The sequence below is a fragment of the Lithobates pipiens genome, unplaced genomic scaffold (assembly GCF_037356315.1).
Source record: "Lithobates pipiens isolate NorthernLeopardFrog02 unplaced genomic scaffold, aLitPip1_a1.2 Scaffold_22, whole genome shotgun sequence".
Lineage (NCBI taxonomy): Eukaryota > Metazoa > Chordata > Amphibia > Anura > Ranidae > Lithobates > Lithobates pipiens.
Genome location: NW_027507784.1, coordinates 134,763,323 through 134,776,332, shown reverse-complemented (window position 1 = coordinate 134,776,332; position 13,010 = coordinate 134,763,323). Strand labels below are relative to the sequence as shown.

At 40.1% G+C, this 13,010-nt stretch overlaps 1 protein-coding gene across 9 annotated transcripts in view; it reads right to left on the bottom strand.

Annotated features, from left to right (window-relative positions):
* The window catches only part of IKZF2 (IKAROS family zinc finger 2), a 135,703-nt gene that overhangs the window by 16,481 nt on the left and 106,212 nt on the right, over positions 1-13,010 (bottom strand). For 7 of the 9 annotated variants that reach the window (XM_077448332.1, XM_077448334.1, XM_077448337.1 and 4 more), the window contains 2 exons: positions 5,312-5,449; positions 275-418 (listed from right to left, as the gene is read on the bottom strand). In XM_077448332.1, coding sequence (XP_077304458.1) covers positions 275-418; positions 5,312-5,449 — 282 coding nt within the window. The remainder of the gene's footprint in view (positions 1-274; positions 419-5,311; positions 5,450-13,010) is intronic. The other 2 variants (XM_077448336.1, XM_077448339.1) reach the window with 1 other exon arrangement.

Here is a 13,010-nt window from a genome sequence, read left to right as displayed (position 1 = left end):
CCTCTCAATGTTTTAGAATATAAATCCAGTACATTTTAAGCCTTATCCCACCAATACACCAAAATCCAAGCTCATTTGAAGCATATATGAGAAGCCAAGCTTCTTTATGCTCCACCTATATTTTTTTCAAACCAAAAAAATTTCTGTTCTGTCAAAATAGGGTTGTTTGGGAAGCATGTTTGTTTCAAAAAGAATGCTGAAATAAATAGTGGTTGATCAAGCTGTTATGAGAGTTTATGCATGGAGTTCTAAGGAAAAGAAAGTAGATGCTTACCCACAAACTTCTGTGGGGTGGAGCTCTTACGCTTCCCCATGTTGCTGGCAATTCTCTCTATGACAGCTGGTCTTTCAAAGGATATCAAAGACATGTTGTTCTCCATCAGGATCTCTGGATTCTTACACTCATCCATTGGAGATGCTATACAGAACCAAAAGTCCACATCAGAATCACTTGCTGGCATGAGGAAACCAAGCAAGACACAGTTGATTTTAGTAAAAGCTATTCTAAACTAAGACCCTCAGGACTTTGATGACACCTATAAACCCCTCCTAGAACTTCTCCAGGTTCTACCAGCTACTAGAACTCTGCATAGGTTTAGGAGTTAATATTACTTTGAAAGCCAAATGTGTCACTGTAAATTAACAAAAGCCTTTGAAATATTGCTAACTATAGACTGCAAGTAAGTATTTGCTAAAATGTATTCATAAATATAGTAAACTTTATGAAATGTATCAGAACTAAATATATTTAAAATGGAGGTTGTATAAGGCTAACTTCCTGTACATTAATCCTATTTGTCATCAGACTTTTAAAGTGGACCAGTGAGGATAGATATGAAGCTCCCATTGATAACTTGTTTTTCTTTTCCCCAAGCGTATGTACACCCTAACAATAAACTTGTTTTATTTGGTTCCTTATAAATATACCATGGATTTTTTTTTGTTAAATCTGTTCAATAACAGCAAAAAATACATGTTGATCCTGCCATAAATCTAGTCATCTGATAAGTTTCTTAAGCTGTCCTAAAGTGATTGTAAAGGTTGTTTTTTTTAATAACAAATATGGTCTACTTACTTGCTCTGTGCAAGGGTTTTGCGCAGAACAGCCCCAATCTTCCTCTTCTATGGTGCCCTGGCAGCGATCCTGGCTCCTCCTTGTCATTGGGTGCCCCCATGGAGAGCTGCTTTCCATGGGGGCACCCGTGTGGGCACGCTTACAAGTCCTGCTGATGCGTCCATTGACACAGACAGCAGGACTGGGCCCTGCTCCCGCTTTCGTGTCCCTGGATTTGATTGACCACAGCGGGGGCCATTGGCTCCTGCTGCTATCGAACTATCCAATGAGACCAAAGACAGCAGCTGGACTCATGCTCATCACTGGAACGACCAGGTTCAGGTAAGAAAAAGGGGGGGGGGGGGGGTCTGTGGGGCAGCACAGATGGTTTTTCACCTTAATGCATAGAATGCATTAAGGTGAAAAACCTTGAGACTTTACAACCCCTTTAAGCCAGCCACAAATGGATCAAATCTCAGCCAGTTCAGCAGGGACTGGCTGAGATTCAATCCATCTATGGGCAAGCTAATTGTACCCAAGTCGATCCATTGATTGACTTGGGTACAACCAGCATGTTGGCTTTTTTGATAACATTCCTCCTCTGTAGATACAGTACAGCAGGTAAGCTTTGTCATCCTATGGCAGCAAGTGTGTTACTGGCAGGATCACCAGATGAAAATAAAGGGAAAAGAGGAAAAAATAACAAATAAAATGAGGTCACCTCTAGGGACTAGTACACTGCAATATATTACAAAGATTAAGTTACATTTTAGGCTCCAAGGCTGTTGTCCATGAGTCCATGACTTGGAACAAACATACAGAAAGGGATGTCTGAATAGCTCGATCTCCCATCCTAAATACTTGTTTTAGGTCAGTTACTCAACAGGCACTGAAGTCAGAACCAGGGTGGCAGCCCCCGAAGCTTGCATCTTTAAAAAAAAAAACAAGTGAGCAATGGCAACTCCCATTTTATACCCTCACAGGTGCTCTTTGAGCCTCCGTCTAAAATGGTCTGGAATGTTCAGCAACCATTTTTTTTTTAGTTAAACAATCTCTTTTTTGTGACCGTTTTTCACAATTATATACATTTGCATGGGTTTTAAATAGCTCCCTTACGTAGAGTGTGCTTGCTGGTCCTCTAGTGTCACTTACAACTATTACAAAAGCTGCCGAAAAAGATACCGAATCAAATTCTAGCAACTTGTGTAGCGCAATAAAGGGGAAGAAGGAAGGAGTCTGACTGTATGTTATGGGCAAAAAAACACTTCTTTTTTCAAACACTTATGATACTGATGTTTTTGGAAGTTCCACCACTGTTGATATGTTTTACTCCAACACTAACCAAAGCTATCTGCAGACCACACATGAGTGTATGAAAGATACTTGTATACACATGCATGGTCAGAAACGTGCATGGTTACGTCTATAGTTGAAGCCAGGAGAATTATTTTAAGCCACCCCCAAGCTCTGCCAGATCATAGAGGAGGAAATCAGTCATGATAAGCTAGAAAATTCCAATCTGATTTATTCTTCCACCGAGAATGATAGGCAAATAAATATCTGCTATATTTGTTAGTGTTTGGAGACATTACATTACTGGTTGATCTTACCACATATGGTTAGATCAGGTAGAGTGGCTTTACATCTGTAGACTTCTTCTCCATTAAACTGTTTCTGTTTTCTCCCTACTCTCTTGTAAGTAAAGATTAGAGAAGGAAAAAAAAGCACCCATCTGTACAGCAGTCACATGAAACACATCACTATACAGTAGAACATTTTTTACTAAATTATGACCATTTTTTTTTTAACCAAAAAGTAAAAATAACAAATTAGTGTGCAGCAGGAGGGGGGTTTCCCAAGAAATTTTTTACCCAGCAAAAAAAAAAAAAAAAGGCAGATGTGATTTCAAAAATACTGACTGGATGTAGACAACACCATTAGACAATGTGCATACAAGCATTTTTCAAATAAATGGCTACATTGAGATATATTGAGCAGGGCACTTGTACATAGGCCTCCAAGTAGTATTTGTGGCTATTCAAGATCAGTACAGAGATATCTAGATTGAACATTACATCCCTGTCGGCAACCAATTAGCTTTGCCCACCCATTCATGTGTCAGGGTGAGCTGCTTCTCACATGTAGCTGTGTAATGTGGAGTTAGAGATGCAAAAGGGGAGAATTGACCCTACTGGTTGTCTCATTGACCTGAACACAGTGTAGTAAATGCTGGCAAGTTATGTTTACTGTATAGTAGAGCTGCACAATTCTGGTCCAAATGAGAATCAAGATTTTTTTGCTTATAATAAAAAGATCACGATTCTCTCACGATTCTTGCGACATAAAATCTTTCAAATTATACAAAAAAAAAAAAAAAGGCCAACTTTACTGGTTAGTTTTTTTTTTTGATTTGTTTTTTAATTTAGTTTCCAAATAAATTGCATTTGAAAGACCGCTGCACAAATACAGTGTGACATAAAATATTGCAACAACCACCATTTTATTCTCTAGGGTGTCTACTAAAAAAAATAACGTTTGGGGGTTCTAAGTCATTTTCTAGCAAAAAATGTCAGAAAAAGGTTTAGTGTTTAAGTGGTTAAACTTTTTTCACTTACACACAAAGCCTATTCCATTGACAAATTATTACAATGTTTATACTTAAGGTCAACTGATAAAGAATGTTATGATTCTTGGCAGACTGCCCAGTTTTTCTCTTCCTTTCTTTTGATGGCTGTGGCTTCAGAAGAGCAGAGAGAATTGTTTGCATAGCAAGAATCGTGAAACACTTGATGAAATAAGGACATACATGCATCCCTATGGGATAGCGGGTGTCAGCGGATGAACATCCGCTGACACCTGATATCATCCGTCTCTGCTATGGTCTGATTCTGCAGACGGAGGAAAATCCTTTTTTTCAATCCATCTGCAGAGCGAATCGGATGAACAAGGACAGATGGTACGTGTTCATCCGATCCCACATAGAGGAGAGCGGAGATTGGACAGGGAGGTCCCTGCACCGCCGGCTTAGCAGGGATAAACGGAGCAATCCCCACTGAGCAAGCTGATGTTCAGGGGACAGATCATCACGGATATGTCCCGTGTGAAAGGGGCCAAAATCAAGATTGCAAAGGGGAAAAAAAGAAATTAAAAAAAATCGGAATAACGATTCTTGGCGATTAATCGCGCAACTCTACTGTATAGTGGTGTGCTGGTGATACTTTCTGTTAGGTGAGTGCATAGTTTAGTGACTGTGTATGTTGTGGGTAAGTGCCAAGTCTGCTAACTGTATGTTGTGGGTCAGTACCTATTATAGTTATGGTGTATGCTGAGGGTCAGTGCCAAGTTTGGACAGGATGTTGAGGATCAGTGCCCAGTGTGATGATGGTGTATATATTGGGCAGTGCCAAGTTTGATGATGGCATATGTTGTGGGTCAGTGCCCAGTCTAGTGTGTCTTGTGAGTCAGTGCCAGTCTGGCGATAGTGTATTTTTGGGTCAGTATCCAGTCTGGCACTGGTGTACGTCAATGCCTAGTCTGATAGTCACAAATGTCATAGGTTAGTGCCCAGTCTGGCGATGGTGTATGTTTTGGGTCAGTATCTAGTCTGGTGATAGTGTATGTTGTGTGTCACTGCCCAGTCTGGTAATAGCATATATTGTAGGTCAGTGCCCAGTCTCATGGTGGTGTATGTTGTGGGCCCAGTCTGGTTACAGCTTACGTTGTTGATTAGTGCCCAAAATGGTATTGATTATGTGCACTGGGGTCAGTGCACAATTTGATGTTGAGTAAACTAGAGTGGTTACTAATGCAGACAATTTGCATGTAAAGTGTCGTGGGGGCCAATTCATATTTTTGGTACTGGAGCTCACCGCTGTATTTGGTTATTATTAAGTTGTGCCATGTACAGCTGTGTAGCAGGATGTGCTGTACATTTCAATTCAGTGATATCTTCCTTCAGCGCAAGAAAATCAGCAGACAATGCAACATAGGAACATTTACAAACACCTATGAACATTACAGTTAGCGTTAGATAAGACTATGAATTAAAATAACCAGGCACAAAATGGCAGAGCATACAACAAAAATATAAGTATACAAAATACATAAAAACAAGCACTCAAAAGTGGCATGGAAAATCAACCAATGGTCTTTAAGCCTCCTTCACTAGCACAGAATAATAAAATATATATAAAAAAAAAACATTTCTATGTGTGAATCAACTCTCAAATGTAAGGGATAAAACTGAAGTGTACTCACCACTGTGAGGTCCCATGCTCTGGCCACTCTCCAGTCCTGCATTTTGTAAATAGTTGTGACAACGCTCTTTATGTTCCTCAAGGGAGCTTCGCTGCTTGTAGCTCCGGCCACAGTAGTTGCACTTATGAGGTTTGCCTACTGCAAAGATGAAAAATTCCAGGTTAATACACTCTTGCCCAAATGGGTACTCAACGTACCGTCTTGGAAAATGATCTCAATGCATAAAAATCAGCACAATGTTTGCATAGGTTGTTTGGTGCATATCATAATTTCTAGCTAGGCTTATATAATAAAGCTAAATTAATACTGCAGTAACCTATATCAACCATCCACAAATCATCTTTTATTAACATGACTTTAATAAACTGAAATGTAATTGTTTGATATGGCTTACTGAACTTTGTAAAATAACTAGTCAAAACATGACACTAATTCTTTATCAAACTTCTTTAACCACCCTGGCGGTATGATTCAGTCTGGAATTAGGTGCTGAAAGCGGTACAATTATTTTGCATGGAAATCTGGCGTTTTATTTTGTAGTCCTGTAATTCTTAGGAATAACACTCTTAAATCTCTTCAAACCAGAGTCTAGCAGACATCCCGGGTAAATAGTTAGATAAAGTAGATAAAGTTTATAATATAATAAAGAATAATAAAAATGATTCAATAATGTAATTAAATCCTAAAACACTGAAAAGGGGACATGTTTTGGTTGCTATGGACAATCTCCAAATTCCAGGCAGAAAAAACAGTATTTATAATATAAAAGTGCATGCAGGGCACTGCACAGACCACTAGGGACAAAGGGGGTGTGTATTTTTTAATGTGTGTGTTTTGTGTCTTTTTACTTTTTTAAATTTTCCGCCGCTCTCCGCTCCCGTGCGCCGTAACGCCGAAGAGAACGAAGCTCGGCGGCATTCTGCACTGTGAATTGAGCGGAAGACAACTCGATCACACAGCGCAGAGGACATCGCTGGATCCAGGGGACAAGGTAAGTAAGTCTTCCTGTGTCCTCCCCTGCATCCAGCGAATCGATCCCGAGTCTGGCTCGGGGTTACCGCTTCTATCAGTAAATTCCTAACCCGAGCCAGACTCGGGATTACCACTAGGGGGGTTAACAAGCAGTAAATGAATGTTAAAAGAAGCCTCCATTGACCTCTGCAAATGCAGGCACTGTGGAGCAATTCATCCCTAAAACTCCCTCTGTAGCCACCCCCTCCCTCTTATTACCAGTGACTCCACAGCCTTTCAGTTTTCTAGCCGCCAACACAAACACAGAAAAGGTGGCCAGAGAGGTGGCAAAAGGATGAGCTAAGTGGCTAATAGATGAGGTGTTTTTCTGAGCTTTTGCTGCCAGAGGCAATTCATCCTTAAAATGTGTTTTTTATTCTCCAGGGTGCTCTGGAAACCATTAAAACTATGTTTGTGGTATTCACATTTTCCATGGAAAGGAAAAGCCGAAATTGAGAACTGTTCCACAATGCAATGTGGGTCATCATCAACCAAGGGTGCCCCACAGTGCATTGTGAGATTAGCTGTGGTGTGCTCCTCGTTGTTGGGTGTGTGAAACTGAAAAATTGCAGGTATCCTCTTTTTTTTCAAGGTTCCTGAGGAACTCTGAAACAGAATAGAAAGTTACTAGCACTAGTGGGCACTTAGCAGTATCTACTTTGCATTTTTATGTTTAGTTGTTAAAAGTTGGGATGGTAGTGGCAAGTTTGTTTTGAGTGCAACATATAGAATAAAACAGGACAGAATATCCTCATAGGACACTGTTATTTTCTTAGGGCATTTTAGAAGTGAAATTAGAATACAATTCAAACACCTCCAGTGCAGTCCAGCAGTATTTTCACAGTGTATAGAACCGGAGGCAGGAAACAGGGGATTTTTTTTTCTGATGCTCTAATCGCTTTGATAATAACAGGGAAATTTAAAGTAATCCTATGGGCCTAAAGTTGGGCTCCAATCTACTATTCTATTCAGATTGTTAGATGTTAAAAATACAATGAATGTCCATGTCAGGTTAAAGAATCACCATCCAAGGGTCTGATAGTTTTCCCTTTGTGTATTGACCAGTCAAAACAACATGACTTTAAAAAGAAACTCTGTAAGCTTTTTTTGCAAACGCATATAGGCAGATTACATTGTCAGGTCAGTGTGGTGATTACTCTGAGTCGGTTGTTACATTCTGCAGTGGTTTTGTGTTCTCACAAGTCTCAGTCATAGGCCAGGTTACAGGAACAATCGGTGTAATCAGCAGTCTCGTTGAGGGTGTGGAATCCCCAGCTCACTCCAGGAATGCTGCTGGACAAACACTCCCTCTCAGGCGGGATTTTTTTTTTCCTCTCCGTTGGGTTTAAATCCCTCAGGGATATTGCTCAAATATGTTTTTTTCTTATTTTCACTAGGTGAAAGAGCTGTAAGTTGTCATGCTAGAAAATATGACCTTTAATAGGCTGACGTAAGTTCTGTTGTACTTACTAACAGATACCAATTAATATTCTTGCTTCAAGAAACATTCATAATCATATGTTAAACCAGCTTTTCTCAACAGGGACTCCCCGAAACCCTTGGCCTCCTCTGTAGTTTGCTAGGGGATCCTTAAGCAACGAAACATTTCTGCATCTCACCACCAACAATCTTTTAAGCCAGCAGTGGAAAGAGCATTCTTCTCACTGACCGCCATGTTGATGTACCATGAGCTGTAGATAATAGTAATTATTTGTATGTTTCTTGGGAGCTAAAACGTTCTCTGAGGAGTTCCTCCATATTAAATAGGTGTTACATCAAAAAATATCAATAAACGCTGTACTGTATGTTGTTCATATTCACTCAGTCACTATGGGATTTGTTTTCTATATTCTGCAAAAATCCTGCTGTTCTCTATCTCCCTTTTTGATCATGTCACCAATGCAGTTTGGAATTTTGCAGAGCAGTGTTGGCAGCTCTGCACATGCTCAGTTTTCAGTGCATTTCTAAGAAGAAAGAGAACAAAGGGGAAGGAAGCGCCAGCTAAGTGTAGCATCCCAGTTAAAAGTTTTAATGGCAATGGATTAAAAACACTCACAAGATATAAAATGTAAATATGCTCATCTGGTACAAAGTCTATGGGTGTGGGTTCCTCACTTTGTGATGAGCATATTTACATTTTATCTCTTGTGTGTGTTTTAATGAACTGTTATTAAAACTTTTAACTGGGATACAAGACTAGTAGCTAGCGCTTCCTTCTCCTTTGTTCTTTCCTCTTAGTCACACAGAACCAGTCACAACTCTGAGGACAGCAGTCGCAGGTGGCCCCGTGCTTCTCCCTCATTATATCCCCTCAACTACGGATCAGAGACATTTATCGATTGTTATTTACCCCGATTATTGCTATATTAGACATTTTTTGCTGGCTGGACTATAGAATCTCTGCGAGATTATATAGAAAAGCTGCTTTAAAAGAAGGGTGGCCATACTGGGCATGAATCCAACTCATGTTGGATTACAGAGACCTTTATGTTTTCAACTACTTGTGCAGCTTCCATGAGTGAGGAGCAAGTAGTGGATTCCCATAAAACTTAAGGCAGGCAGAAGTCTCATTGACTAATACCCAGTGAGCCATTTACATATCTTGGGCTAGTCTTCCTAGCTAACCTGACCTTGCCTACACAATCTTAAAAGTAACAATGTCTCAAAAATGCAAAAGATTGCTGTCAAAAAGTGAATAATTTTCATAAAAACCAAACCTTTTACGCCGTAAACATTTCTTGCAAGTCAACAGTTGCTATGGACTTTGCAGACCTCTACCTCATCACCTTCCAGCGCTTGTACACTAGTTTTATTGTACAAAAAAAACGGACAAAAGAAAGTGCTCTACAACCATGGATAAAAATAAGGAACTCATTGGTCCACTTTTGAGAACTCGTTTCTCCACCCGTTTGGGTAGCTTCCATAGAAAACTTTAGCATCTCACCTTGCAAAGGTATTCTTGCATCCAATCTGAACAGCTAACCAATTCATATTTTAAACAGTATTCACAAGCAGTCTGTACTGTCAGCATTCCCTAAAGCCCAGCTATATACATAGAACATTTATTTCGAACAAACAGCAAATGTAACTTCAGCATGATAAACAGGAACTCTCTGCCCATGTGCTACAAGAAGCATCCGCTAATGTGCTGCACCCAAAAAGCTGTAAGGCTATTGAGAAATCCCACATGATGTGACTAGAATAACAGCTGTAAATCAGGGAGCAGTGTTCCCTCTTTACCCTGACACATAATCCTTGGAACGTTGGGTTGGGGCTGCATTAGTCTCTTAAGGAACATTGGGATAGTAACTAGTCATAGTCTTGTGTAATACATTCCCGAATATCAAATTATATGGAGCGGAGAAAAATGGTATTCAGAATACCTTTCTCTGACACTCCTAAAACACTAAAATATGGATTCAGTAATTTTAAAAAGACTGCATAGCTGAGTGAATATTATTTTTTCATTAAATCATAAATTGCTCAGATTAGAAGGAACCTGTTGTCCTGAACCCTAAGGCCTCATGCACACTGCAGCTAAAAAAAAGGAAGAAGGAGCTGCTTTTACAGACATTTGAGTTTTTATTTCAGTTTGAATAAGCTTTTGCTTTTTTTTGTGCTCTTGTGCAAGTTTTTATTGAGCTTCTTCAAGCTTTTTTGAACATAAGCGTTTTTTTTCCCTACATACCCTCCTAGATAGGATTTTCTTAACTACTGTATAAACAAAACAAAAAGCTGGAACAAACATTTTTGCACGTCTTCAAGCGCTTTTGAGCTTTTTGCAGCACAATTCCTCTCAAAATTGCAAGTTTGGTGGTGGGGGGGTTTCTGCCTGTAGGAGCACATGCCAGAAAATGCATGAAAAAGCCATAGTGTGCATGGACACATTGGCTAACATGGAGGGGAGTTTCTAGACAGAAAAAAAAATAATAGCTCAAAAGCCTGTAGAGGCTACTTCTTTGAGTTGCAGTGAGCATGAGCCCTAATGCCCAGTACACACAATGAGATTATCGGACGAATGATCGTCCGTTATTTGTTTGCATGCTAATCTCAGATCAAATCTGATGAGTCACAAAAATTCCAGTATGACAGAAAAAAAATTCGGAAGTGATGTCATGTGTTTTAATACATTCGTATTGCATTTTCTAACGATACTGATTAAACAAAAATCGTACAAATTGACATCGTACGAAAAATTATTTTGCGCATGTCCGATAGAATAATATCGGATGAACTGTCATGATTGGCTCTTGAAAACTCTGTACTAACGATCCGATTATCGTACGATCGCTTCAAAAGTGGTATGTTCCGTGCGAGTTTCTGATCGTGTGTACGGGGTTTTAGGCTGCCTCCAGACTGCCAGACATTTGCCGGCTATATGACTGCTTGGTTTGCAAAAATCTGAGTTTAAGGTTCATTTTCGGGCAGCAGTAGGAGCTCTTTGATTTATTCAGGACCATTTCCTGGGAGAGGGGTGCACCATTCCAATATCCCCAGAGATGTGGCGAAAGACCACAGGGGGTCCAGTAGTTCTCAGAACATAATAAGCATAGTCTGATTTCTCAGTTTTCATTGTGCTCATTTAGATATCTACCTGCTAATGGACACCCTAAACAGCAAGTTGTTATCTACGAATCTGAAAGGGGAGTATGATATAGCTTAGGAGAGGAGAACCTGATAATCTTACACACATAAATGACACATTACTCTTATGAAAGCCCTGAAAGGGCATGTCATGGGGAAGACATGAATTTTGCTCCTGAACTTCCTTGATGAGTAATGTAAATGGCAGCCAGCCACGCCACACTGCACTGGAAAATCCAGTCAAATTGACTTCTCACTTCCAGTCAGCACCACACCCCCACCTTCCAGCACAGCTCTGACAGGTAGTGTGTGTGTGTATATATGTGTCCGGACTACACAATACACAGCAACGGGGGCCTCAAAATACTACAATGCACCACATGAGCTACGGAAAGAATCATTCTTAAAGAATATTCCTATGACACAAATATCTTCATATATTTACACCTCTGGAAATGGCTAAAGTAACGTACAATATAGAAGCACGGAAACACACAATCATCATCATGAACGTAGCTTGCAAATTTGGAAACTGAAATCGATTCATTAGAAACCACCGACCTTTTTCAAAGTTTCACCTGTTTCTGGTTCAAAAAAAAAAAGAGAGCGTGCAAAAACAAAAATATGTGCATCTGTCCATAGTAAGCAATCAGATTTCAGCTTGAACAAAGAATAGTTAAACAGCTTCTGATTGGTTGCTATTTTGCGACTTGTTCGACACTGTTCTTTGCCTTACCGCATCAGTATTTTATGTAGCCTGCATACAACATCTTGCTAAAAGGGGGTCTTACTGAGTGGTTTTCAGTGCAGGAGAGAGGCTGGGCAAGTGTGGTGTTCAAATATAACTTATGTCCTTGCCTTTCTGAAATTCCCATTTCTACCAACCACATTCTGCAATTCTAGTTCCAATCCTCCCGCAATGTCAATTGTCAAAAATGATACCGCTTCTAAAGATCCAACAATGTAAGAAAAACTGAGCTGGAGAGCGTGGGAGCAGGAAGCCTATAGCATGAAATTGAGGATCAGGATTTTGGGGGCTCAAACTTTACATCAAGCATCTATATTCCTCTCTGAAATAACGAATGGAAATGTCCTTATAGTGTATGCAAGTTCCAAACTTTTTTAGTTTTTCATAGAATGTGGAAGATTTAGAATCTCTTGTTATGTTTTTGTTCCTACTAGGGAGATTCATCATCTGTACTGGCTCTGGTGAGTATTGGCTCCGATACAAAACCTAAAAGGAAATCAACATTTTGGAGGTAGGGAAAAGGCTTCTAAAGGCGAATCCCAGTTAGAGGATAATTGTCTAATGATATATCCCACACAGGAAGTGAAGGGGAAATCTCACGGATGGGACACTGACGAACACCATAACAAATAAAATAAGCTAGTAAGTGAGGGTAAGGTGACACACTTGTAGAAGTCACTAAATGCTGAAGGGAATGGGGAAGGGGGTACCAGGCATTGACAAATGTGTGAAAACAACTGCACATAAGTGGGCCAGCATGCTCTTTGATAACAAACTACAACAAACAGCAGGAGTCAGCAACAGGCCATTTGTGATCTCCCCAATGATCGCAGTCATGTTATTCGTACATGTGACACAGAAGTGCCAGCTTTCAGCTCCTGACCTTGCTTGTTGCCACTCAGACCAATGTGGCAAAAAGGAGTTGCAGAGTCTAGGGAATTACTAGGCTTCTCCTTGGCTCTGACATGTTATATGACACAGCCAAGGACAGAACTGGAAGGACTACCCTCACTCTGTTTTGCGCCGAGGCAAGAATTCGTGCTGCGGGCAATTTTAGCTTAAGGGTTAGGTGTTTGTACGAGAAAGTGGTATTTTTTTTGTACGGAGAGAGATGTACCACTCAGTAGGTCAGTAGTAATTAATGTAAATTACTGCCCCTTGCACTCTGTGTTCCATACTACTGAACCTGCACTATTTCTGACCCTTGGACTCTGCGTTACTTACTCCTGACCTCTGAGCTCTCCTTATCAATGGGACCTTGCTAGGTTATCTCATTAAAATAGCACATTGTACCCAGGTGATCTTTGATCACTTAGAATGTTTAGGTAGATCTCAACCTCTCCAGGGTTGCCTACC